At 46.8% G+C, this 25013-nt stretch overlaps 3 protein-coding genes, 1 long non-coding RNA gene and 1 other non-coding gene across 5 annotated transcripts; 3 read left to right on the top strand and 2 right to left on the bottom strand.

Annotated features, from left to right (window-relative positions):
* Positions 1-7191: 7191 nt before the first annotated feature.
* On the top strand, positions 7192-7264 carry TRNAA-AGC. Its single transcript has one exon. It is a non-coding gene; the product is annotated as a tRNA-Ala (tRNA).
* A 431-nt stretch (positions 7265-7695) lies between these two features.
* Positions 7696-10598, top strand: LOC120663577 (RING-H2 finger protein ATL72-like). The gene is made up of 2 exons (XM_039942441.1): positions 7696-8197; positions 9796-10598. Exons 1-2 carry the CDS (start codon positions 7887-7889, stop codon positions 10241-10243), a joined length of 759 nt encoding a protein of 252 aa, XP_039798375.1. The 5' UTR covers positions 7696-7886; the 3' UTR covers positions 10244-10598.
* A 669-nt stretch (positions 10599-11267) lies between these two features.
* On the top strand, positions 11268-12277 carry LOC120663578 (stress-response A/B barrel domain-containing protein At5g22580-like). The gene is made up of 2 exons (XM_039942442.1): positions 11268-11489; positions 11792-12277. The coding sequence occupies exons 1-2, from the start codon at positions 11371-11373 to the stop codon at positions 11994-11996; spliced, it is 324 nt and encodes a 107-aa protein (XP_039798376.1). The 5' UTR covers positions 11268-11370; the 3' UTR covers positions 11997-12277.
* Positions 12278-14779: 2502 nt separating this feature from the next.
* Positions 14780-16367, bottom strand: LOC120663576. Its single transcript, XM_039942440.1, has 2 exons — positions 15247-16367; positions 14780-15206 (listed from the first exon to the last, which is right to left on the bottom strand). Exon 1 carries the CDS (start codon positions 16197-16199, stop codon positions 15276-15278), a length of 924 nt encoding a protein of 307 aa, XP_039798374.1. The 5' UTR covers positions 16200-16367; the 3' UTR covers positions 14780-15206; positions 15247-15275.
* A 2105-nt stretch (positions 16368-18472) lies between these two features.
* On the bottom strand, positions 18473-21085 carry LOC120667366. The gene is made up of 3 exons (XR_005672169.1): positions 20580-21085; positions 18978-19043; positions 18473-18896 (listed from the first exon to the last, which is right to left on the bottom strand). It is a non-coding gene; the product is annotated as an uncharacterized LOC120667366 (long non-coding RNA).
* Positions 21086-25013: the final 3928 nt, after the last annotated feature.

Genomic DNA, 25013 nt, shown 5'->3' with positions numbered 1-25013 from the left:
ATGGGTGCATGAAGTATTTCAGAGAGCGTTACATGGCTGCAAGCATAAACATCAGGAACTCCCAAATTCAGTTTTGCACAAGAGTGACACAATATATGCAAGAGAAGATTGAAAAGGTCAAACTGCACCGCGTCATATCGACAGGTACAATGGAGCATAGATTTGGGGTTCTATGCAAGGATAGAACTGGTCGTGGTATCCGTAGAGATAGGGTGGTTCAGGAGAGTTTGATTGTAGTAGATGGCAAAGCCTTCAGCTCCTGCATGAATCCTAAGTTATTGCATTTGCCATGCTCGCATCTCATTGCGGCATGTGCAGAGTCTGCGTTGCAGCTAGGAGTATTTATTTCACCTTACTTCAGCAAGGAAGCAGCTGTATCCACTTGGGGACATGATGTATACGGGATTGGAATAGTGGTGCCTTTCATTCAGGATAATGAGAATAAGATGTTTATTCCTGATCCAGCCACTAAGAAAGGCAAAGGCCGCCGTTAGACACGTCATATTCGGAATGGTATGGATGAGTCCGAAGCAAGCAAGGCACAAAAGCGTTGCAGCCAATGTGGAGCATTGGGTCACAACTACAAGAAGTGTCCTCAGAATGCACTTCACGATGCTGCTGACGTCGGTCCTTCCGGAAATCCCAGAGATGGAGCACCTCCTACGTTCAGACGACCATCGACGAGAATTGCTCGTGGAAGGCATTCGGTGTCATGATCCACAATTGTATCGAACATATCTGTAATATGTAGTAATCGTGCGTCCAGTTTGTATGGAACATATCTGTAATGTATAAATATCGTGTGTGGAGTTTGTATCGAACCTATCTGTAATATGTAGTAATCGTGCGTGGAGTTTGTATCGAACCTATCTGTAATATATAAATATTACGCGTCCAGTTTGTATGAAACATATATTTACCTATGTGTTTTGATATATTTTTGAATGCAAGTATGGAGATGGACTCCTTGCTAGACCCAGTTATCGACTCGAGCCACTGGTCTTACTTTGCAACAGTTGAGCACCAAGCCCTAGAGGTGCTACGTCCTCGTCCACCCGGGGAGGCGATCTCATTACACCACGATTGGTGTGACAAGTATGTAATGAAATATTATTGTTTATCACTTATGTATTCGTCGGTATTCTTTTGTTTCGACAATTTTGTTTATTGCAGGTTACGTGAGGCCGGTCTACTGACTCTGGTCCGTCTTGTCGAGGGTGGGCCTATTCAGCTCGACCGATCCCTCCTGACGGCACTCGTTGACAGATGGAGGCCGGAGACACACACGTTCCACCTCCCGTGTGGGGAGATGACTCCTACGCTGCAAGACGTGGCCTACCTCCTCGGCCTCCCTATCGTCGGGGAGGCTGTAGGTCCGCGTGTGGTGCCGGCCTCGTGGAAGGATGACCTGGAGGCCCGTTTTGCCCTGGTTGACCGCGTGGAAGAAGCAGGTCCGATCAACCCGCACCCGCGAGCAGCAGATCCTTCGAAGACCTGGTTCCTACAGTTTACAGTACGTATTCATTGCATATTTAAATTTAATTGTTATGTTTCACATGTTGCATTGTCAGTTAAAACCATTAATCTTACTTGTTTATGTAGCCTGCCCTGTTGGCTGCGGATGCCGACGAGTACAGTTTGACCAGATCGCTGGAGGCGTACCTACTTTGGTTGTTTGGTTACATCATGTTCAACAACACTCATGGCAACTCGGTTGATAGGATTATCCTTCCGTATGCACGGGAGATTGCGGATGGAGATGAGGACGTACCGGCCTACAGCTGGGGTGAGGCGGTACTTGCAGCCAGTTACCGTGGACTCTGCGACGGCTGCATGAAGACACATGGGAACGCTATCCTGGCAGGGTGTCCACTACTACTACAGCTTTGGTCGTACGAGAGGCTAGCCGTTGGTCGGCCCATGGTCAGCCACGAGCCTTACCACAGGGCCATGTACGGCGACGAGGAGGACGACAGGCCCACTATGGGAACTATCTGGATCTGGCGTCAGGTACGTTTGCAACAAATCTAATTTTGTTATTCATTGTTACATGATGCATTAGCGCACTTTTAATTTTACTTATTCGGAATGCAGAGGTCCTGGGCGCATGCGCAGGTTAGACGCGCATATCCTGAGTTTGTTTCGGAGCTCGACATGCTGACGCCCAAAGACGTTGTCTGGGAGCCTTACAGCCCAGAGGCTGTGGCTACCCGTGCACCAGCAGGACTGTCTTTGCACTGCTCCGCTAATGCGAGCCTGTGGCTTACTACAGCCGTCCTGGTTTATGACATCGCGGTTGAGGCATATTGCCCCTGGAGAGTCAGGAGACAGTTTGGGCAGCGCCAGGAATTTCTGGTGCCCACCGCGTTGGAGCGTGTCAGTCGCCAAGACCACAGGTAATTATGAATGAGCTTGGCTCATACATTCGTATCGAATCTAACGATTCTTCGTGGTCCACTTTTGTAGGTTGTCAAGGAGTGGCTTGCCGTGCTCTGATGATTGGCTCACCAAGATGCAGCCGTGGGTGGACCAATGGGAACAGGCAGACGAGCACTTGGTCCATCCAACAGGACCACACACAGACAACTCCTTTAGGGCTTACCTCACCTGGTACTTACCCCGGACTCGGGCTCGTCTGGTTTATGTTGACACTCACCCGCAGCCACACCAGGCGAGGCCTCAGGATGGCTATGCCCGGCACCACGTGGAGGCACTAGCTGGCGCGGTGAGTCTCTTGATCATATTTGCATATATATATATTAATATTCATAAGATAATTCATGTGTTTCTAACTGTTCCTTTACTGAATGGATGCAGTTTCGTCTTTGCAACATGATGGAGACGAACCGCTCGACTTACCTGACGAGGGTACGTGCCGGATCCCCTATGACCCAGTTTGAGCAGACAGAGGCATGGTCGAGGCAGTGTGACCAGTTGCGTCAGATAGTGCACAACTTGAGAAGCCGTGTGCAGTACGAAGACAGCCACGGGTCGTCCCAGGCCTCGTCGTCATTCCCGTGTCCGTCGACCGTGCACGGGCCGACGTCGCAGTTCTTCCCAAGTGCAGGTAACATACATATCTCTTTAAAATTAGATCAAGTGTTCCTACATATTTACTAATATCACATACATGTTACTATCCAGCTACTGCGTTCGGCCATACTGGACCGGTTGGCGGCCCGTATCCAGGGATGGTACCGGGGCCACAGATACCGGCCTACACAGGTTAGTTTATGTTTCGTATTTCGGTTTCTACATGTCATGACGAAAGACACGAGCGTACGCTAACATCCGCATTTTATGTGTAGGATTCTACCCCGATGCGGGCGCCGGACCTTCTTCTTCCTCCTTTCGACCAGGTACAATACACTCTCTCAATACACTCACTAATTTACCACGCAACATATGTTGGTTTACGTTTATATGTTACGCAGGGTTTGTTTCGAGTACGTTCATTCCAGATAACGAGGGCTTCACCTTAAACTCGACAGCTTGACTCCAGACGAGCCTGCCGCGTAAGGTGACCCCGATGTCTTGGGGTATTCACAGCTAGGAGGAGCACCACTTGGGATCTCTCAGCAGCAGACACCGCAGCCCCTTTCGCGTCCTAAGCGATAGGTGAGGTATCCGGATGTTCTCACCTACTCCGAGGGCCATGTCCGTGCCCAACAGAGGGCTAAGAGGGTCCGACGCCCTAGGGGTGGTTAGATATATCTGATGTTTGTATCTCTGATGTTTATTTGTAATGAGATAGTTGTGGACCGCTTATTTGTATACGATGTTTATGATTGTACTAGTTTACTTGTCATTTGTTTCTATAGATACTATTGATGTGAACTTGTTATGTTTGTGGGTTCCATAATGCTCGTGAAGTAAGGGAAGTTCTGGCGAATTTTTTCTGTGATTTAATGAAGGACAAGTTAGGTGCGGTAGGAGTTAGCGGCTGAGATCCCGCCGATGATGATGACGACTACCACATACAGTGTAAACTTCGTGATACGCTCGAATAGCTCAAAATAGAAACCATAGTGTATCTAGCTGCGAGTACGAGATCACAGGTTGCCACTGCTCAGCACGGCGATCACGGGTTTCCCAAATGTCGCATTCTTTGCCCAGACATACGTGACAAAAGACGACAACCCAATAGCAGTGCCCTTCCACCTTTTCAAAAAGATGTGACAACACGGCAACCACACCAGCTCACCTTCAAAGCAGTCTCTCTGGCGAGGACGACGGACCTGTCATTCTACAGCAAAGGTCTGTGGCGTGTAGTGGGGAAGGCGGCATCTAGGCGCGATCGACCGAGCCGCAGCAATGAAGTGCTATGAGTCTGCATGCACAGAGATGCATCGAGTAGTCATTTCGAGAATCGAATCTAGCCTTTTCAGTGTTAGGTCAGCTAGCCTCTTCACTGTGTTGTCATATAGGCTTTTTAGGTGCATTTACACTCCACACTCTGGGTATCAGACCTTTGTGCGCCTATAAATACTTCGAAGTTTGTGAACTCCCAGCAGCACTCAAACACCAAAGCTCATTGTATACCCAATGTCTAGAGGTGGGTCTAGCGGGAAGAATTACTACAGTTTTGGGAAAGAAAAAGAGGGAAGAAAGGGAGACCCCATAATATGGGAGGGGCCTCTTGGACCTGATTCCTTTCCGGAACCGGTGTTTGAGTTTCCGCCACAGCACAAGAGTGAATTTAACAATGAAAATCCTCTTCGACAATACGATAACCGTAGAGAACCTTGGCCAAAATGCAGACATGGTGAGGACTGCTTAGTGCAGATGTGCACCGACGGGATGGATGGCGGTCGGCGTTTCTTTAAATGTCCACACGCATGGGTAATACTCGGTTGTTTCATTTCTTTATCTTCAATAAGACACCTTACATGAAATTTGTTTTACAGTCTTTCGATGCTCCAGAAAACTGTGGTTTTACTAGGGGGTCGATCCTACACCAATTGATTCTGTTCAGGAATTCATCGAGTACCTCCAAATAAAGATGTTTGATCTGGAATGCAAAGTGAACCATTATGAGAAAGTGAGCGAGGGAAACAAAGACGACGAAGATGATGATACCAGCAATGCTGCCGGTTCACAGGATGAACCATGCACTATTCCTTACTGCAACTGCCCTTGTCACAAGAAGAATGGCCCTGCGCCTCCGGCACCACCGCCTGCACCACCTGCAATGGGTGGATACTGCGGAGAAGGCTCAACGCAGTTTGCTACGTGGGGGTACGGCTACTAGGACTACCCTAGTGCCAGTGGCATGCTGCATCGTTGTGTTTGTTGTGTGTTTTTTTTTTTAAAATTACCTAAGGCACGTTAGGTTAGTCCAGAATCTGTTTACCGTAGTTTGCAACGGGTTCTGCCATGCCACTGCATGTGTGATATGTGTTTCATTATCATTGTATTATGATGTAAATTTGATGGTTCATATTATGTAATGCATTTCTTAGTTTTTATTTCTTATCGTTATATTAATTAAATGTGTGATTTTTAGTATTCTAGTGACATGAAAAGCTCCGGAAATATTAAGGACAAGTTCAAAGATTTCATAGATTCCCGGCTACAACTGCAAATTAATGGTAAAAGTTACAACACACAGAGTCAAGCTCTCAACTGAAAACATAAACAACTAATTGCAGTGGCATGTGCACGCGACAAGGTAATTTCTTGTTGCATCTAAACCTACCATACCTTATGGAATGTAAAATACCGGGATTATATGGTACTACTCTACTGAGTGCACCGAGGATATTTGCCCTTCCTAATTGCTTCGGGGCCGGCTTCCTTCGCACGGCGTGCCCTCTCTCGCTTTCTCTCCCTGTCAGCTTCACGTTCGGCCGCCGCCTTACGATCCACCTCCTCCATACTCTTGCGGATCTCTTCTTGCTCTTTCTTGCGCTTCTCCTCTTGCTGTTCCTCGTGCTTCATTCGACGACAACGTTCTGCAGCCCACCTTGCTTGTTGTTCCACAAAGTCCTTTGCCTGCTGCGACTGCACGGTGTCGAACCACTGCATAAAATCACAAAGAGGCGGAGGAGACTTTATCCAACAAAAATTAGAATCATAACTCAATGTAGGTCACAAAGAAAAATAGCGTATGTTGTCCTGCTACCTTGGCCCGGTCTTTGCCGTATTGCTTAGGTGGATCATATTCGTAGTTCTCACACATAAAGAACCTCATGCCGTAGTCATCTCCTAAAACCTCAGATTGCATGAACTTGCATAACGAATCGCAGAAGCACATTGGCACATCAATTCCTTCAGGTACGGTGGCTTCACACTTGCTCCACGGAATATAGGTTGATTGTGACGAAGACATTGCCGCTATAGTGTGGTGCGCCAAATGACGAACAATGATTTAAATAATGCACATATCGTATACCAAGTCGATGCGTGAAAATATAGGTACTGTGATAATTCTATTGTCTTATGCTGCAATATCAATAAGGTATTGTCATAATTCTATTCTAATGCATAATTAATTTAAAAACAAGTCTGTAATAGTACTCAAATTGTAATACTAAACGAGTGTTCTAAAGTATCAAATCTAATTCAGCTAATCCACTAATTAAATTAAATTGTTATACAATATCAACGGATTCATACGGAAGTTACCGGTAGATCACAAGTGCGGAATTCGGCAGAGCTTCGCCGCTTTTCTTCTCCTCACCACTCTCTTTTTTCTGAATTTTTAGGCTCAAATGACAAGGGAATGATGGTCAGGGCTTATATAAGGAGGGCGGGCCCCTGTCGCCCCTAGGGTGGGCGACAGGCCCCTGTCGCCCGTTGGGGGGGGGGCGACAGGCCCCCTTGCATTTTTTTCCAGGTACCTCGTTGCAAATTTGAAGAAAAAAATTACACTTAGAGCCTGTCGCCCTATGGGGGCAACCGGGGGTAGTTTTGAAATATTTCAAAACGGACATATATTTTTGAAATTTTGATTTTTTTTAAATATAAAAAAGAAAAAAGCGCCACAAAAAGAAGCCGCTCAGGTTGGCCCGGCCCTTCTTTTACACGAAAGGGAGGCCCAACCATTAAGTTATAGTAAAGGGGAAGGCCAGCCCAGACAGCGATTCTGCGGGCGTCTTCTCGATGAGCAATGTGGTCCAAAACGGCCCACATTGAGATAAACTCAATGTACAAAATGTTATAAACTGGGCGGAAGTTTAAATAGCAAACGGGGATGTAGCTCAGATGGTAGAGCGCTCGCTTAGCATGCGAGAGGTACGGGGATCGATACCCCGCATCTCCATCGTAATTTTCGTTTTTGCTTTTTTTTCTTTTCCTTTTTGGTTCTTTTGCTTTCGTCCAGTGGTGGCCTAATCCTATCGGAACATTTCGCTTTCCAAAGTGCTCTCCCTCCGTTCGTTCAATGACATGCCGTCATCCTTGACTCTCTTTTCGAACCCTACATCTCGTGATGTTCCAACGAACAACGTGCACGTTACAGAGACATTCCATGCGTACCTAGGTTGACAAACAAACGTACACTAGTGTTGTTTATCTTCTGACCGATGAAAACGCACCCTGAAATGCCACACGGCACTGCATCCCGTCCGTTGGAGCCGGAGCCGGAACGGGCATCCATCCCGCACCCAACATTTCAGTTTCCGAATCATCCGCGGCAACAGGTACATGTCCAGCACGCCACGCGCGAGACGGCGCACGCAAAGCGAAAGCAAGGCAACGCAGTAGCAGCAGCAGGCTGGCCACTGGGAAACGGGAGGGACCGAGGGAGCGCAAAGGCAAAAGGCTATTATCCAATCGGGGCGGCGAGTGCGCATCGCATCGGCACAGGCGCACAGCCCACCACCACCCCACCCCACAGGGGAAGGGACCTGGGGAGGCGGGGCGCTGGGGCGGAGGCCGCCGCGATGGGCTCCGCCGTGTCGTCGAGCATGGCGCTTGCGCTCGCGGGCTTCTGCTTCAGCGTCATCTTCATCGTCTTCGTCTGCACCCGCCTCGCCTGCGCGCTCCTCCGCCGCCGCCGCGCCCGCTCCCGCCGCGCCGCGGCGCTCCCCCAGTTCGCCGCCGTCTCCCACTACTCGTTCGCCGCCCACGCCGCACGCCACTCCGCCGGCGGCGCCAGCGGCGGGGGCCTCGATCCCGACGCGGTCGCCGCCTTACCCACCCGCGCCTTCGCCGCCGGCCCGCGCGGCTCGGGCGCCTCCGATGCCGATTCCCAGTAAGTACCGACACCTTTTCCCGCGTTCTCGTCCCCCTCGCGCCGATCGTGATCTGTCGCCTCGGATGCTCTGGGTTGGGCATCGGCGATTCCAATCTGTGCCTGTACGCCACCTCTCGCTACTGTAGCGTCCCGTGCAACTAACCTTCGAATCTACCGCGGCTGCGCGTATGCCTTTGACGTGCGGTCGGCTTGAGTTTCGCATTGGAGTGGAATTGGTTACTCTACTTGCCGGTGGTGAACGGTGGCCGAGCTCGCCATTGGGGAATTGCAGTTTGAACGGAACTGTCATTGCCCGATCGCGCACGTTGTAGCTGGTAGGATTTCTCGATCATTGGGGATTGGGATGCCGGGCTTGTAGTTGCGAGGGCGCTCTCAGATGGGCCCCCTCCCGTTATAAAAATAAGACTTCAAATTGGGGATCGGGATGCCGCAATCAGGGGCTTGTAGGTGTTTTGGCAGATGTCAATGTCACTATCAGCTTAGTTGGGATCTTGGAGGGATCACTGTTATATTGGTCTCGTAGGAGTGTCATGTTTGTCCAGCATACTTGTTCTTTTCTATTTTGGGGCGTGGGACTGGCAATGTGTGATGCTTCTGCTTGCGGTTGTTGAATGTGGAAAGTTGATTAGACCGTACAAGGCGGTATATAAGCTAACACAAATTCTACTGTGTTCTCATCGTATTGAAGTGATGTTTTCAGTGTTTTTAATAACTGAAACAAACTTAGGTTGATGTCATGATTATCATTACTTCCTGTTAGTTAAAGTCAACATCTACATATTGCCTGAAATTTTGCTAAATTGGCTGTTTTCCTCCATTTTCCATTGTGCCCTTTGCCAAGTCTGTGCTTGCTTAATGTTACTCATGATGCAACACCATGTTAGGAGGTAGCCTTTTGGCACTGAAAAGGTCGCCATTGAGGATGTTGACTACATTTTCAGTACCAAAGAAGTTGTCCTTGAGGATGCAGGCACCTTATCCTTGAGGATTCCGGTGCCTAAATAGAGAAAAACGGTGCCATATTTTAGTACCAGCGCCTTGATTATACTGCTATGTTGGACATTGACAATTGAATCATTAGGTCCCTTAGCTTACAGTACTTGACAGCTAAGACTACTTGATCAATCATATCAACAAGGGGGTATGGATGTTTAACTGTTCCTGAATAAGATGATAGGGATGAATGATTAGGCTTTTGTTATCAAGTAGGTTAACATCACATACGGTGCCTGTTGAAAGGGAAACTGGGACTGGACTAACCATTCCTCTTGCTGAATGCATAGCAGAAAACTAAATTGTTCTCGATTGTTTAAACTTTGTCGCATGGATCCTTTCTTTTCATGAACTTGAAACATGTCTTTGAACTTTTTCTGTCATATCTATGTGCTTTTAGTTCGCAGTCCAAGGCATACAGTGTCCCATTCTGAAAAAAGAGTAACTGTGCCTGGCATCCGTTTCTCACATCGTGAAAATGCTGACATATTTTTGTCAGTTCTGCTGATATATTCTGATTGCCATTTCTGCTGATATTCTTTAGCAACCGTCTTTGATGGCGCTAAACCTATTCACTGAACCGCTTCCATCTTTTTTGGCAGGTGCATCATCTGCCTTGCGGAATACGAAGAGAAAGATGTGCTACGCATTCTTCCTTACTGCAGCCATAATTTCCACATGGCCTGTATAGATTTGTGGCTGGAGCAGAACACAACCTGCCCAGTCTGCAGAGTCTCATTGCTTGATATCCCTGATAGTGAACAGACGGCACCTCCTCCACTTCCCAGCGTAGTGATAAGCTGTCCAAGCTCTCCTGAATCGTCAAGATCTGATCCGTGTCGCTGCCTGTTTGTCAGCACAGGACATTCATCCAGGGCATCAGAGGCTCCTAGACATGAGCCCGACCAGGAGAATCAGGTGGCATCCGCACCATCAATGGATGGGCCTAACAACATGCCCTTGTCTGAAGTTAACCCCCCTCCTGAAAATAACAACCAAGCAGTAAGAAAGCAGGTGGACAGATCTACCCAGCTAGGGCCCTGCAAATAGCAGCTGCCTTGGCGTCTCCGTTGTCTCCGCTCTGCACAGAACTGCAGAGCGAAGTTCCAGTAAAATGTGAAACATCTGCACTGGTGGATGGCTGTTGTAGGTCTAGCTTTGAGGGGTTTGTTGTAAATATGAGAAATCATTCAGGTTTCTTGTTGGAGAAAGAAAAGAGAGGGAGCACATTTTATTAGTTTTGAGTCATACAGGAAACAGCAAATTGCATCCAAAGTCTTCTCACATTATGTGTTAGCCCCAGCCCACAGAGAGATGATTGTTATAGCAGCAGTACATTTGCTGTGAGCTACTACCTGTTGTTGCCATGAGCAAATAGGATGAAGGGAATCTTGAACAGCCCCCATGTGATGAGAGCATTTGACATTGGCATGGTTTCTACACGACAAAAGCATCTGAAATGGACACGCTTCTCCCGGGGGTAACTAACCGGGGATTTACTGCTGATGCAGCAGTCTCCCTCAGGTACGCATGTAGAAATTCTTCTTGAACAGCATGATACGTACATCTTGTCAGCGTGCAACTGGGAATGCGTAGTCAGACATCACAGTGGTATTCATACATCTGCTGTAGCACCATGTGCTCTGAATCCAATGCCCTATTTCTGTACAGTACGACGATGCCCGATTTTATCCCTGGACCTGAGATTAGCTGGTACAAGATGGTGATCTACACCGGAAGATCAGATGAGTATGATGGAAGGCAAACCCAATCTTGGAGGGACCCGACCTACCTCCATCCATCCACAGAGCGCAGATGCAGAAATCATATGGCTGCCCACGCACCGTCGTACGTGCATGTCAGTCGATCCGATCGAATGACTCGTGCTAGATCTAGCCGCGTCAGCGGTGGTGCTCAAACCAGCAGAAGCAGTGATGGTTTTTGCCATCTCCTCCAGACTGCAATAGTGCTCGTGTTTACTGTGCCGAAATGATTCAGTCCACTGAGCCTGGGAGCACGCTTTACAGTGATCGCACACCGACTCTGTCGGTGCTCCGCCCTTAAATTGGGCAGCATCATGGCGCCACGGTCCATCATCGCATCGGCACTCCTCTCTGCAAAGAGAGCTATCGGAGGAGGAGGAGAGCTTTTGGGCTTTTGGGGGTGCGTGGTGCGCCATGGGGGAGGTGAAGCACCTGTGCCTGGTGAAGTTCAAGGAGGGCGTCGTGGTGGAGGACGTCCTCAAAGGCATGACCGACCTTGTCGCCCAGATGGACATGGTCAAATCCTTCGAGTGGTACACTTTTGATGAGTTACCCTTTTTGTTTACCTTTCGTGAAGCTCACACTGCATGCTCAACTGCTGAAGTAGTAACTAACGCAAAGGAGAAGCATAAACTGAATGTCTTGAGCAAGCTTTTGTTCAGTCATACTATCATTCAGCAGACAGGTGTCCGTCCAACTTCTTCAGAGACTAGTAGCTAGTATATCGCTTTACTGAATAATTGCCATGTCCAGGATCACACGATTAAGCACATGCTGCCGATTGCAATGTTTTCATGGCCTCCATGAATGAATGAGTGAACTGTTGTTGTTGCAGGGGCCAGGACGTGCTGAACCAGGAGATGCTGACGCAGGGCTTCACGCACGTCTTCTCGCTCACCTTCGCCTCCGCCGACGACCTCACCACCTACATGGGCCACGACAAGCACGCCGCGTTCGCCGCCACGTTCATGGCCGCACTCGAGAAGGTGGTCGTCATCGACTTCCCCGTCGTCATCGCCAAGCCACCGCCATCGGCATGATCGACCTGCCACAGCATCTGTCGGCCATTGTACGGTGCCTTTTCAGGTAGCAGATCATCGCCTATTTGCAGCGGTGATGTACTGCGTGTCTAAGTACGTACTATGTACTAAGCTCCTTATTACTACTCGTTCTGCCTGATGCTGTGTCCCGTACTCTAGGACGTCTATTGTAGCTGTAAGGCAAAGATATCTATAGCGTACGTGCAGCACTCCGTGCTCCACAGTCCCTAATGGTTGGTTATCTTTGGAATAAATTTTGGTGATCTTTCTGGTAGCAGCTACCTGTAGTGTACAGTCACTTGTAATTTCTCTCTTTTCGGCGTTTATGACTGATTGACGGATCCCTAATCGAGTTCTATCACTGGTTCCTGCTCAAACTACTTTGGCAAGAGGGCACACCATTCAGTGCATTCTTGTGAAGGCATTCATGCTATCATTTAAACTCCATCTGAAGACTGAAGAGCTGCAGAGTTTATCTTTCGGGTCCTCCTTTTTCTAGCTTATTCCTTGTAGGAAGTGAGACGAGCCCTCAACTCTACACCTAGGTTGGTTCTCGCTATTTTTCTTTTTGGTTATTTATTTTGAGGAATAATGGAAGTATGGAACTATACAACACACCTTGCCAACTTAAATTAATGGCATAAAGCGAAACAGCTGCAGATCAATTTCCCATGGTTTACAAACCTTTGAGATTTTAAGTAATAGAGGGCCAAAACCACCTAGTTTCTCCTACTCCTAGGTTGGGTCTTTTTTTTTTCTTATTCATTTTGGGGGGATGATGGAACTATGTAATACACCTTGGTATACATAAAACAAAACAACTAGAGATCCATTTCTCACATAGTAGTAGTTTACAAACCATTGGGGTTTCAATTAGCAGGGACAAAAAGGGAATTCTATCATGTCAGTGCTTTCTTCTCGTGAAGGCATCTAAAACTCTTCGTTTTGGGAATTTTGTTTGTTATTGTTTCTCTATGGAACAAGGAGGGGAAGAAATGGGGTCCTCCTACCACTATCACTAAGAGTTTCTTTTTGGGCCATGATGGGCTGAGTATGTTGATGTGTACTTTCGCACCATAATTTCTTCTTTTTGTAAGATGATAATCCTGATCTTCATAATTACATAATGGGTAGCACTGTACCTGCGAGGTATACTTTGACGATCGTCATTCATGAAATTCAGTAGCCATTGCCTAGCTCAGTGTGACACGATCGAGACAATGAGAGGCATAGAACATCTGCAACTACTGTATACTAGTACATATCATGGGCAGTGATTTGATATCTCTTCAATTCTCCCATTGAACCATTCTTGCGGCGATAGACTTGTGCAGCCAGTAAGATTAGCTACTTGTAGAATTGGAATTGACCTGAGCGATAATGTGCACAAACCAAAACAGAGTGATCAAATGAAAGACTGAACTCTCCCTTTCAGTTTCTGAAGAATCACTGGTAGTCACGATCAAACCCATATAAACCGGGAGGTTCACCAGACTTGCAAGCCTCAACCTTGTCAAACATAGTTCGCCTGATGCTCATACCTTACTCGGATTTTCCAGACGTGTTGCTGTGAAGAATCAATGATAGGCCTGCTATTCTAAGGCAGCATCCATATCTGAAACAGTATGAAGAGCATTTCGAGAGAAACTTGGCACACCAGTATGCATCTAGTCATCTAACAGAGCAGATCACCATTCATCAGTCCATACATTGCATAACTTGAAAGCAACAAGTAGCAAATCGTGAAAGCAACACTACTGCATTTGGGCTTTGGCCAACTCCAACTCCAAATCAACAAGGCACATCTCGCAAATCACGATGAACTTGGCTAGATTCCATGGTCGCAGCTGTGGCGTGCCTTGGCAAGAACCAAGCCTCAGCCTTTTCCTTCACTGGTTTCTTGGCAAGTTACTGCTAAGCAATCACATGTATAGATGTTTAAGCACGAACAGTTGCGCTCTGTGGTACATAGAAGGTGTACTAAGAAACAAAAACAAGGGAAATGAAGAAGGAGAACAAGACACAAACAAAGAAGAGAGAATTTTGTCCTAGTGTGGCAACATGGTTGCTTGGCAAATAGAGTAACAGATATGATGATGCTCACATGATGGGTGACACCGTCATCAGTCTCTTTCGGCTGATATCCATCCTATTGCCAATTTGGCGTGGAGTATCAGATAGACTCCAGAGAGAAAAACAAAACCAAGGAACGCAGCAGAATCTATTATTCTCTCTCGTGAGAAGCAGCAGTCAAGTGTGAAGCTCTCACGGGAGTAGAAGCACTAGACCGTACTCCACTTGTGTTGTATGCTGGCACAGCTTGGGGACCAACAAGGCACCTCACCAACAACATGGGCATCATTACATTTACACCCCCCGTCAGACTTTGTAAACAGAGACAGTCATGTGTGGCGATAAATTACGAAAGGGACATGGGCATCACTATATATATGGCTGTTGAAATTACAAGGACCAAAGAGCAGCAATGATCGGCATATGCAGAGCGAAACACAGATGCAACTCTACGATAATAATCTGCAAATATCTGTAAACATGTGGCGGATCCCAGGAATCAGTACTTTGTGAACTAAATTAGAGCACAAGTGTGTCATAAAGAACGATCGTGTGATATATTTGATGGCAATGTGAAGGAATCTATGAAGATATCCATGCAGTGCATAGTATAGGCAGACAGTGCTGCCGTAGTACTACCATGAAATTGTGCCAGAATCATTTCATCTGTATCACCGTTATTTCTGCATTGCATCAGAACAGTGGAGGGCTGAAGCAAACGGAGGTAAACATTGATGCAAAGCGTACAACAAGCAGAAATTTGCAAGCTTTTGTACACCACCTGACGCTGCAAACAGCAGAGATGCAGAATCAAACACACTCTAATATGTTGTTGTATAATCCTTTGATAACTGTACGCACACAGCTAAAATTAACTGGAAAAGAGGAAAAGCAAGGGAACAAAGAAGATGATCCCACACACAGCAGTCTCTCTGTCTCTCGTCTCCTCTGTATACTGCATTTTCATGGTGTCTTCCCAAACCCATTCATTTGGCACACTAAAATCTATAAGCCTAAACTGTAAGCAAAACCATTCCCATCTTGGTTTGGTTGGATTTGGTATAGATTCCACCAAATTTCCAAGTCAATGGACAAACAGCAACCATGGGAAGCAAAGCAGTGAGCATCAGCATTGACCTCTTGAAGAGCTGAAGCAGCAGTGAGCATCAGCATTGACCTCTTGAAGAGCTGAAGCAGCAGTGAGCATCAATGCGGGGCCTTCAGCGCCTGCACGACGAGCGCGAAGCCGGACGCGGCGGCCTCCTCCTCGAGCCAGAGCCTGCTCTCGAGCGCGCTCCTCGCGCGCAGCATCACGACGGCGCACCCGGGCGGGTCCCGGAACCACCAGCCGTGCAGGTCCCACAGGACGTCGACGGGCGCGCCGTCGACGAAGACCGTCTGGTTGCCCCGGAAGTTCCAGCGCAGGCGGCGCGCGTGCACGGCGCGCTTCCCGTCGACGCTGACCCAGAGCTCCTCGCCGCCTCCGGAGGTGGTGGCGCAGCCGACGCTGACCTCGTGCTCCGGCGCGCCGTCCGCGAAGCGGACCCGCGCGGTGTGCATCGCGTTGGGCGCCGCCACGACGCGGTCCGCGCGCGCGACGGGGAGGAAGCGCGCCTTGGGGATCTGGCCCTCGAACTTGGTCTTGACGAACTCGGCCGCCAGGTCGCCGACGGCGAGGACGACCTCGGCGTTGGCGACGGCGACGAAGTAGAACCCGGAGAGCGGCTCGGGGGACGAAGCGCCATACTTTGCGGCGGCGAGGTCCCAGAAGAGCGCGAGCGGGGGGTGCTGCTGGTCGTCGGAGGGCAGGGAGCGGGTGCCTTTGCGGCGGCGGAGGAGGACGGCGGGGGAGGAGGCGGTGGGTCCGGCGAAGGAGAGTGTCGGGGGCCCGACCGGGGAGTGGGACCAGGTGAGGCGGAGGAGGAGCGGCGGCGAGAACGGGGAGAGCGGGGTGGCGTGGTAGGAGACGGCGACGGAGAGGGTGGCCGGGGAGGAGGAAGCCGCGGCGGAGGAGGCTGTGACGAGCGTGGAGGCCGGGGTGGTGCAGGCGACGCGGACGGCGCCGTCGGAGACGCAGGAGGCGAGGTCCCGCACGGAGGAGGGGAGCAGCAGGCTGGACGCGCTCACCATTGGGGGGAGGAGTGGGGAGCCCTCCCGATCTGCTGCGCGGCCGCGGCGGGCAATGCGTGAGGCTGGCTGGCGTGGGAGGGGAGGAGTTGGCGGAGAGAGGGGTGGGGGGTTATGAATGAGCTCAGCTGGTGGGGGCGACCCGGCGGCGAGGGAGGCGGGCGGAGCGGAGAGCCAGCCGACTGGTAACGGCCGCGAGAGGAGACGATGCTTCCGCTTTAAGGCTAGCAGGGACCCTGCTGGCCGTCGGATCAGGAACGAGGCTGCACGGGCCGTCCGTTTCGCTCGGCACGCTTTTAAGGCTGCGGCCGTGATGGCGTGAAAGAGAAAGAAACTCTGTTTGTTGCTCATGATGCTCCCTTCCACGCCAACGAGGAAGCTTGTCGGGATTCCTAAGCGGAGTTCTGTGTAATCTTTTGGTCACTTTTTTTAAAATTTACATAAATTGCATGCATTTTTCACGAATATAAAATCAACTTGGTAGCAGCACGATTCTTTTCTACTAGAAGGATCCATTCGTTTTGGCTGCTTGCTGCAAAGAAGCTCGCTCTGGAGTGGAGCTCCTGCGAGGCCAGATGGAATGGAATGGAAGCAGGCCATCTGGGCACGGTGAGTGATTCTGGTGTCGCCGTCAGGCTGCAGCCACCAGTAGTTGCGGAATCGGGGGCGGCAGCAACAGCACAAAACGCATGTTTCCACGACGAGCAGGGCAGCAGGCTAGTGTGCCAAACCAAACCAAACCCAGCGAAGGGAATGCCGTGTGCTGTCTCCGCCTTGTACCGGCGGCCTTGTCCGCCTCTCCGCGGCTCGGCTCACATGATTCGCCGTCGCCGGAAAAGAAATGCGTACGGGACGTGGGTTCAGAGAATGGCCCAAGGTCAACTGGTTTGATTTCAGATGCTTCTCCCATGCAGCATGTGAAGAATTCTGAACAATTCTAATCTGACCAATGGCTTCAGAGGAAAACAAAGTTTGTTTCGGGCCTTGTTTAGATCTCAACTTCAAAATTCCAATTTTTTTGCAAATCATTTGTATGATATATTAAATATAGTCGGAAAAAAATCGCATTACATAAATGGACTGTAAATCGTGAGATGAATCTAATGAACCTAATTAAGCCGTGATTAGACACTAAATTGCTAAAGTAAAACTATAGTAAACATATGCTAACGATGGATTAATTAGGCTCATTAGATTCGCATCGTAGTTTACAGACGATTTTTGTAATTAGTCTATGTCTAATACTTCAAATGTGAAAAAATTCCTTTTTAAAATTCCAAAACGAGGGAACTAAACCCACCCTCAGTGATAAACTAACAAAAGCGGCTAGAGCGACAGGTAACGACAGCAGGCGCCAAGTGCCGGCTCGACAGGACGGCGGATCAGTGATGGCAAAAGCCCGGACCTTATCAGAGAGTGGATCATGCATTCACGCATCACCTAATGTTCTGATCCGATACTGGCACTCGGCATGATGAGCAAAAGAGATGGGTACCCGTACTCCCCCTAGTACGCTCATCCATCAACCACGCAGGTGTCACTGCCAACTACTGACTCCCCAGCAAGATCGCAAATCCAGCTGAATGCAACGGCGACCTTGGCACCACATTACCTGCAATTCCCTAAAAAGGTTATGCCTCCCAATAAAGGAGGATTAAGAAATGGTTAGACAATGCCATCAAAGAAAGCAAGATGAAGAATTGGAACTCAAGCAAAAGGCCTCACTTGCTGCCTTGTCTCTTGTCTTGTGTCTCCAACCATCCATGGTTCTTCAATGCCACACGCGGAAGTAATTTCATAAATTTACCAACATCTAGACAGATAACTGCGTTAAATAACTGATGGAATTTGCTACTGGTGGGACTAGACTGTTTGAAATTTAAGAACCGCACAAGCCCGTGGACCATTGATCTGGTCCATGGGTTGTTAGCCAATCTGATCTGACAAGTGAGCATGTGAAATATGATTTTAAAAATAGCCCAATTCGAATATATTAAGATGGTAGCTACCACTGCCACTCATGGAGTAATTTACTTCGATAGCTGAGAATGCCGGCAATAACAGGCACTTGATCCCAGAAGCACTAAAAATATACATGCATGGTTTGTTGACTTTGCTTCTTTTTTATAGGTCCAAGACCAAGCGGATGAAGAAAATAAAATAGTTGCCCCCATGCTGAATAATTGTTCAAGCAGAATGAGACACTCTCTTCTGGAAACAAGGAAAGCAGGATCCCTGAAAACCGTAGACAGCTCTTCAGCTCTCAACAACCGGCAAAAGTCGAAACCAATTCTTAATCCAGTTCCTTCTCAGGAAAGATCAGATTGTGTGGCATTCGTGCACAATGATGTACAATCCATGTAATTAGTCCTGTTGGCAAACATAAATTTGTATTGCCAGGAAAGGGGAAAAAAGATGCAAACTAGTATCCTGCTGGGTTCAATCATATATACACATGTATGTTTCAGCAACAGATAGATGAATTTCTTTTTTCTTGTTGGACTAGGTGTTGACAATGACCCAATGAGGTTCTGCAAATGAAGCGGACACAAGTTGACAAACCAGGCCTTTGTGTTTCCGACCTACAATAGAACCAGCTGACGGGATAATGCGATTGGAGAGAAGTCGTATTACTCTAACTGACAGCAGCAAGGCAGTTTAGCGGTTGAGGAAGGCAATGCCTTTGTTATCTTCAGTTCCCTAAACAGAATGAAGAGACGCGTTAGAAGAGGAAGAAAAATCATATTCCAGATAAAACTATAATTTGGAAGGAGAACGTACTTTGCTGCCAACTAAACTTGCATTTGTCATCTTCTATGCTCCAGTTGGAATGCAACCTCGTGCTACCTGCAGGTTGCAACTGTTGATCAGCATGGGAAGTTTCCACTCCATCTAGAATCCAGTTGGTCCTAGTTTAGCAGGACGCGGGGTGCCAATGAAGTGTCATCGACAGCACATCATGCTGGAAGTAGTACTGATTGGAATCCTTTAGAACTTCCAAATTATTTGCGTATGGCACAAGATCTCCTGATCTTCAACAATTTTCAGCACCTTTGGTGAAGTGTTAGAATTCATGATATGGGTGTAATAAGAGCATCTCCAAGAAACTCTTTATATCTTTAGGAATATAGATTCTGGTTAAAAATTACCCTCCAATAGGCTCCTCAATTGGATATATAAATATAGACTTTTCTCGATTCCGAATTTCTTGCTAGCCAAAGATGGAGAGCGAGAATTGCTCTCTAAACTACGCCACAAGATATAGAAAAACCCTTGAAGAGTACAAAGATATAGAAAACGAATTTTACTCAAATGACTCTCTAAAGGATGATTTAGAGAGTAGATTTTTAAAAGACTCTTAGAGATGCTCTAAGTGCTCAAGTAAAGAAGAAGCAGGAATGCAGAATGTATGCTTCAGTGGGTATATCCTTTTTTGAGAGAAGCCGGCAGGCAAAGAGGTGATCAGACCAAATGCTGTTACTGTGCAATGTTGTCTGGTTCTTCAAGAAATCATGGGTCAAGTTAATTATCCTCAGAAAATAGAATAGTGCCTACCCTAATATGGAGAACATGGACTCCAGATCTGTGGCTTAGCAATTTGCAAGGTCAAACTTGAGGAGGTCAGATTTTGAGAGAATACAGGAGGCCAAAAATCCTGAATTCTCGACAACCATCAAACTGATCTTGTGCATATTCCTCTCGCCGGTCTGAATATCTCGGCGTTTCTACTTCTGTTCTTGTGGGGAAAAAAACAAGAATGATGGCAACGCCATTAGTACTTCATTGTTGAACACATGACTTATCTTTTTACCGGAAGATGTATCTATAAATCAGAATAAGCTTTGCAAAATGATATGACTTAATCTAGCTTAGACTGGGTACATTTCTGTGGGAAATATTGTGACACCAACATCACTAGTGAAGTTGGATCAAACTGAAATTGTATCCGCAATGTGCAGAGCGATCAGTGGATCTTGGATCAACCGTGGTCCCAACATAAAAAAAAAATTTCTATGTTGAGCAAAAAAAACACGCAGTACGGCCATACAGTAAAGCATATGCCAGTGCCAACAACTCGGAACAAACAGATTTAATTCCCAATGATTGAGAGATTAACTAACGAATACACAGCAGGGAAAGCATGATGAAGGATTATAAACGAAGCAAAACCTTGCTCCCTCGTCACATGGCCAGTGTCTCCATTTTTGTTTTGTTAAAAGGCCCAGCGCAACATTTAAGTTACCAACTCTGTACTAGCCGCTCTTAAATTGCAAAACTCCAATAAACAGATGGCAGATCAAATGTGTCGCGCGGTTATATTTTGGCCACCCTTGTTGCCCGTACATTGTATTAATTACCAGACAGAATATGCCAAGGACTCACCTACTGCTAATGCAGGTTCTGACGATCACAGGGACTCTTCCTCTTGATGCAGGCTCTGACGATCACTTTGCCTGGGCGCCGCCGCCGAAGGACCCGTGGAGCTAGGGGCGTCCGGCGTCCGGGGAGGAGGAGAACACTGCGATCTGCCCTTACTTGGCTGCTTCCCCTCTTCCGGCGACATGACGCCCTAGCTGTAATCCCTGTCGCCCGGAGGCTCGGAGCAGAAGAGCTGTAAACTGGATCACGAAGGGGAGGAAGCAACAGGATCAAAATCGCAACAAACTTACGAGTGACTATCGGACTACGGCATTCCATCGCAGCAGGCGCGGCTCTTCGAGTCCATTAAGGCCACCATGGACGCGTCATGAGGCAGCTCCTCTCGAAATCCTTCTTCCTCCTCGCCTTCGAACAAGAGGCGGCGCGGCGCCTCCAAACTGCACGGCAGCGCGGCGGCGGCGGCGTGGCGGAGCGCCGGTAGCGCGGCGGGCGGCGGTGGCGGCGCGATGCTGGCTTCGTTTTTGGAAACCGACGGTTGTGGAAGCACTTAACGTAAATGGGCCTCCAGCCCAGTGTATATGTTAAATGGCAAAAAAAGGGAAAAGAATCAGGAAAAGTGACACACAAAAGATTCATGCTACGTACCTCCTGTACACTACACAGCAGCTTAGTTGAATACGATGAGTAACTGTGTATGTTAATTGCAAGTGAGAATATATAAATAATAAAAATTGTAGTATATTTTTCTTTACGTTCCGGGTACGTCATCCCAATTATTTTTTTTGAAAGAAACAGGAGGGGCAAGATGGCCCTACTTGTTAATATATTAAATATAAGATTAAAAAACAATGTTACAATGTTAGGGACTCCGCGGGATCCCTGCCCAAAAACAGAGGTCTAGGGGACAAAAGAAGAAATGAAAAAGAGTAGTGAAAAAACACAATGGGGAGTGATTACAGGAATGATTCTATCCATGTTTTCATTTGAGGGGCAATAGTGCGCTTTGACCTTCGGATAACCAAGGAAAAGTCCTCCTTGAAACGGTATATGCATCTCTGAATTGATGGTTGTATGTTCCTGAAGATAAGATCGTTCCTCGCCATCCATATGGACCAACTCCAGAGAATAATGATATCAAATGCAAAGGGAAGTGACAGAATAGCTTTACATGTGCAAAGCGCCCTAATCAGATTATTGTGTCTTTCTGATCGGAATCCAAGCCTCATCCAACACTCTTGTGCATATGGGCACTGTAGAAAAAGGTGTTCTCTTGTTTCCTCTAACACTTCATTGCACAGCACACAATTATAATCCTGTAGTTGCATATTCCTTCTTCTTAAGAGTCCCCTTGTACTGAGCCTGTCCTTTAATAACAACCAAAAGAACACTTTGTGTTTTGGTTGACAAAAGGATTTCCATGTCCATGAAAAAATAGGATGGGTATAGCAGGATCCAGATAATTGTTTGTAGGCCTTTTGTGATGAATAGTCATTAGAATTCCAAATGTAAATCCAGGAGTCTTTTTCATCAACAAGCTGAACACTATCCAAACTCGAGAAAAGTTCTTGCATCTGAGCAAAAGCTTGCTCAGATAAAGGCAAGTGAAAAATGGTCTGGATCTGATCTGTAGATAGTGTTTTCTGAACTGAGGTGCATCTATTTTTGGCAAATGAGAATAATTCAGGATAGCTCTGCATTGGGACTAAGCCATTCCAGAGGTCCTGCCACAGCAGACAGGTCTTGCCATCTTTAATCTAAACTGAAGCAATTCCTTTAAAGTCATTGGTTAACTTAACCAAATCCCTCCACCAGAAAGACCCTTTAGATGAAAAGCCAGGCAGTTTTCCATTTGAGTAATATTTTTCCCAAACTAGCTCTACCCATGGCAGATTTTCTCTATTGTAGAACTTATGCAGACTTTTAAGCAGTAATGCTATGTTCTGTGTTTCTATCTTCAGAATTCCCAGCCCTCCTTGTTGTTTTGATGTACAAACCATTTCCCATGCCGCCTTCGGAGGATTTTTAGCATTAATGTCCGATCCTCTCCAAAGGCAATGTTTTCTATATTTGTCAATCTGCTCAATGATCGTTTTATGCAGCTTGAATGTGCACATGTAAAATGTAGGGAGAGCAGAGAACACAAAGTTGACCAGTTCCAATCTACCCGCTAAAGAGAGGAACTGGGAAGTACATATAAGTCTCTTTTCACATTTAGAGACAATGGGCCAAAATCCTGGACACCTGGCTTAGATTTATGAAGTGGCAGGCCCAAATATGTAAAGGGTAATGTACCCACACTGCATCCCAAGGCTGTGGCTATCTGATCTGCATCTCCTTGCTCCATGTTAATAGGGACAATCATGGATTTAGCGAAGTTAATTTTCAGGCATGTAGAGCATGAGAACTTATGCAGAAGATTTTTTAGGGCTAAAATCTGATTAATATCCCCTTCCATAAAAATGAGAGTGTCGTCCGCATATTGTAGGATAGGAAAATCATTAGAGTAGCTCAGGGGAATTGGAAGTTTGAGATGTCCCGCCCTAGTTGCATCATTTATCACAGACTGAAGGAGATCGGAGGCAAGCACAAATAAAAGTGGAGAGAGTGGGTCTCCCTGTCTAACACCCCTTCTACAGTGAATGGTCTTCCCGGGCACGCCATTAAGAAGGATGCTTGAAGTTCCAGAGATGAATATACTGTTTATCCATTGGAGCCAGATGTTACCAAATCCTTTATGCCTCATGATTTCAATGATTGCCTTATGCTCTATTTTGTCAAAAGCCTTTTCAAAGTCTAGCTTCAGAATAATAATCTTCTTCTTCGATGTGTGACAAAGGTGGAGATATTCTAGTGCCCAAGCTAGACAATCTTGAATGGTTCTTGTCTTGATAAAGCCATATTGGTTCCTGTGAATGACTTCCTAAATCACTGCCTGAAGTCTGTTAGCCAAGATTTTGGTTATTAGCTTTAGAGAAGTATTGAGAAGGGAAATAGGCCTGAAATCCGAATGCCCCATGGGATTCTCCATCTTAGGAATTAGTGTGATATATGATCCATTGATGCTGTCCAAACATATCTCACCCCTCTGAAATGCCAAGCATAGCTCATAGAAATCCTCTTTAATAATTGGCCAGCATCTTTTCATGAAGTCCGTGTTGAACCCATCAGGACCAGGAGACTTGTGTGAAGGTAGACTACACACCACCTGGTCAATTTCTTCTCTAGTGAAAGGAGTTTCAAAGACATCTAGGTGTTCATGTTGTTGTAATAATTCCTGAAGATCAAACTCCATGTCTTGGAATTCCACTCTACCCAATCTTTCCTTAAATGCTTCCCATAAGATTCTGGCTTTGTCATTGTGATTGAGAACCACATTCCCATCATCATCTTGGAGAGAGTTGATTAGATTGGCTCTGTGTTTAATTGTTGCATTAGCATGAAAGAACTTAGTACCTGCATCTCCTTCCTTGACCCATCTGATAGTAGCTCTCTGTTTCCAGTAGATTCTTTGTTGTTTGAGAAGACATATAAGCTTATCTTCAAGAATGCACAAAAAATTCCATTCTTGCACTGAAAGGTCCCTCATTTCCTGCAGGAGTAGTAACATATGCAGCACCAGTTTGACATTGTCTATGTTAGACTTGAGGCTGGAAATATTGGACTGCCAAGCTCTTAGCACTCTTCTCAGGTTCTTAAATTTGGCAGTAATAACTTTGGCTTTATCTGTTTGGAATGTAGGTACAGACCATCCATGTTGCACAATTTCCCAAAAATGTTCATGCTCCATCCAGTAATTTTCAAACCTAAAGACGTTGCTCCTTGGGATGCTAGTACCAACAGAGATAACTAATGGCACATGGTCTGAAGTCTCATGAACAAGAGATTTAATTGATGTCTTGGGATAACTAAGTGTCCATGCCTGAGAAGTAAAGCACCAATCTAATTTTTCCATGAGGGGGCATACCTGCTTATTCGACCAAGTGTAAAGTCTATCATCCAAATTAATTTCAACCAGACCAAGATAACTGATGGCCTCATTAAACATGAAAATTTCATTAAGATCAGCTCCGGGTTTGTTCCTATTGCTAGGATCTCTCATGAGATTGAAATCACCCAAAATGACCCAAATTTGATCTTCTGGCATCTGAATTTGCTTCATCCAATCTGCGAATATCCTCTTTCCATCTGGCGTACATGGTGCATACACATTTGTCAGAATCCACTCTTCATTGTTGTGCTTTGATCTGAATTCTACCGACAAGGAGAAGGGATTGCTAAATGCCAAGTTACCCTCAAAGAGTTTGGACTTCCAGATAGTAATGATACCTCATGATGCTCCCATGGAGGGGAGAAATTCAAACTTGTCAAAGCTAACAGGACAAAATTGTTTGATAAATTTTAAATCACAATGCCATTGTTTTCGTTATTCAGTTCCAT

Source organism: Panicum virgatum, chromosome 3N (assembly GCF_016808335.1).
Source record: "Panicum virgatum strain AP13 chromosome 3N, P.virgatum_v5, whole genome shotgun sequence".
NCBI lineage: Eukaryota > Viridiplantae > Streptophyta > Magnoliopsida > Poales > Poaceae > Panicum > Panicum virgatum.
This window is presented reverse-complemented; position numbering and strand designations above follow the sequence as displayed.

Coding starts and splice junctions, on each gene's coding strand:
- LOC120663577 (XM_039942441.1), top strand. CDS start 7,887: ATGGGCTCCGCCGTGTCGTCGAGCATGGCGCTTGCGCTCGCGGGCTTC. Junction 8,198..9,795: donor GCCTCCGATGCCGATTCCCA/GTAAGTACCGAC, acceptor CTTTTTTGGCAG/GTGCATCATCTGCCTTGCGG.
- LOC120663578 (XM_039942442.1), top strand. CDS start 11,371: ATGGGGGAGGTGAAGCACCTGTGCCTGGTGAAGTTCAAGGAGGGCGTC. Junction 11,490..11,791: donor ATGGTCAAATCCTTCGAGTG/GTACACTTTTGA, acceptor TTGTTGTTGCAG/GGGCCAGGACGTGCTGAACC.
- LOC120663576 (XM_039942440.1), bottom strand. CDS start 16,199: ATGGTGAGCGCGTCCAGCCTGCTGCTCCCCTCCTCCGTGCGGGACCTC.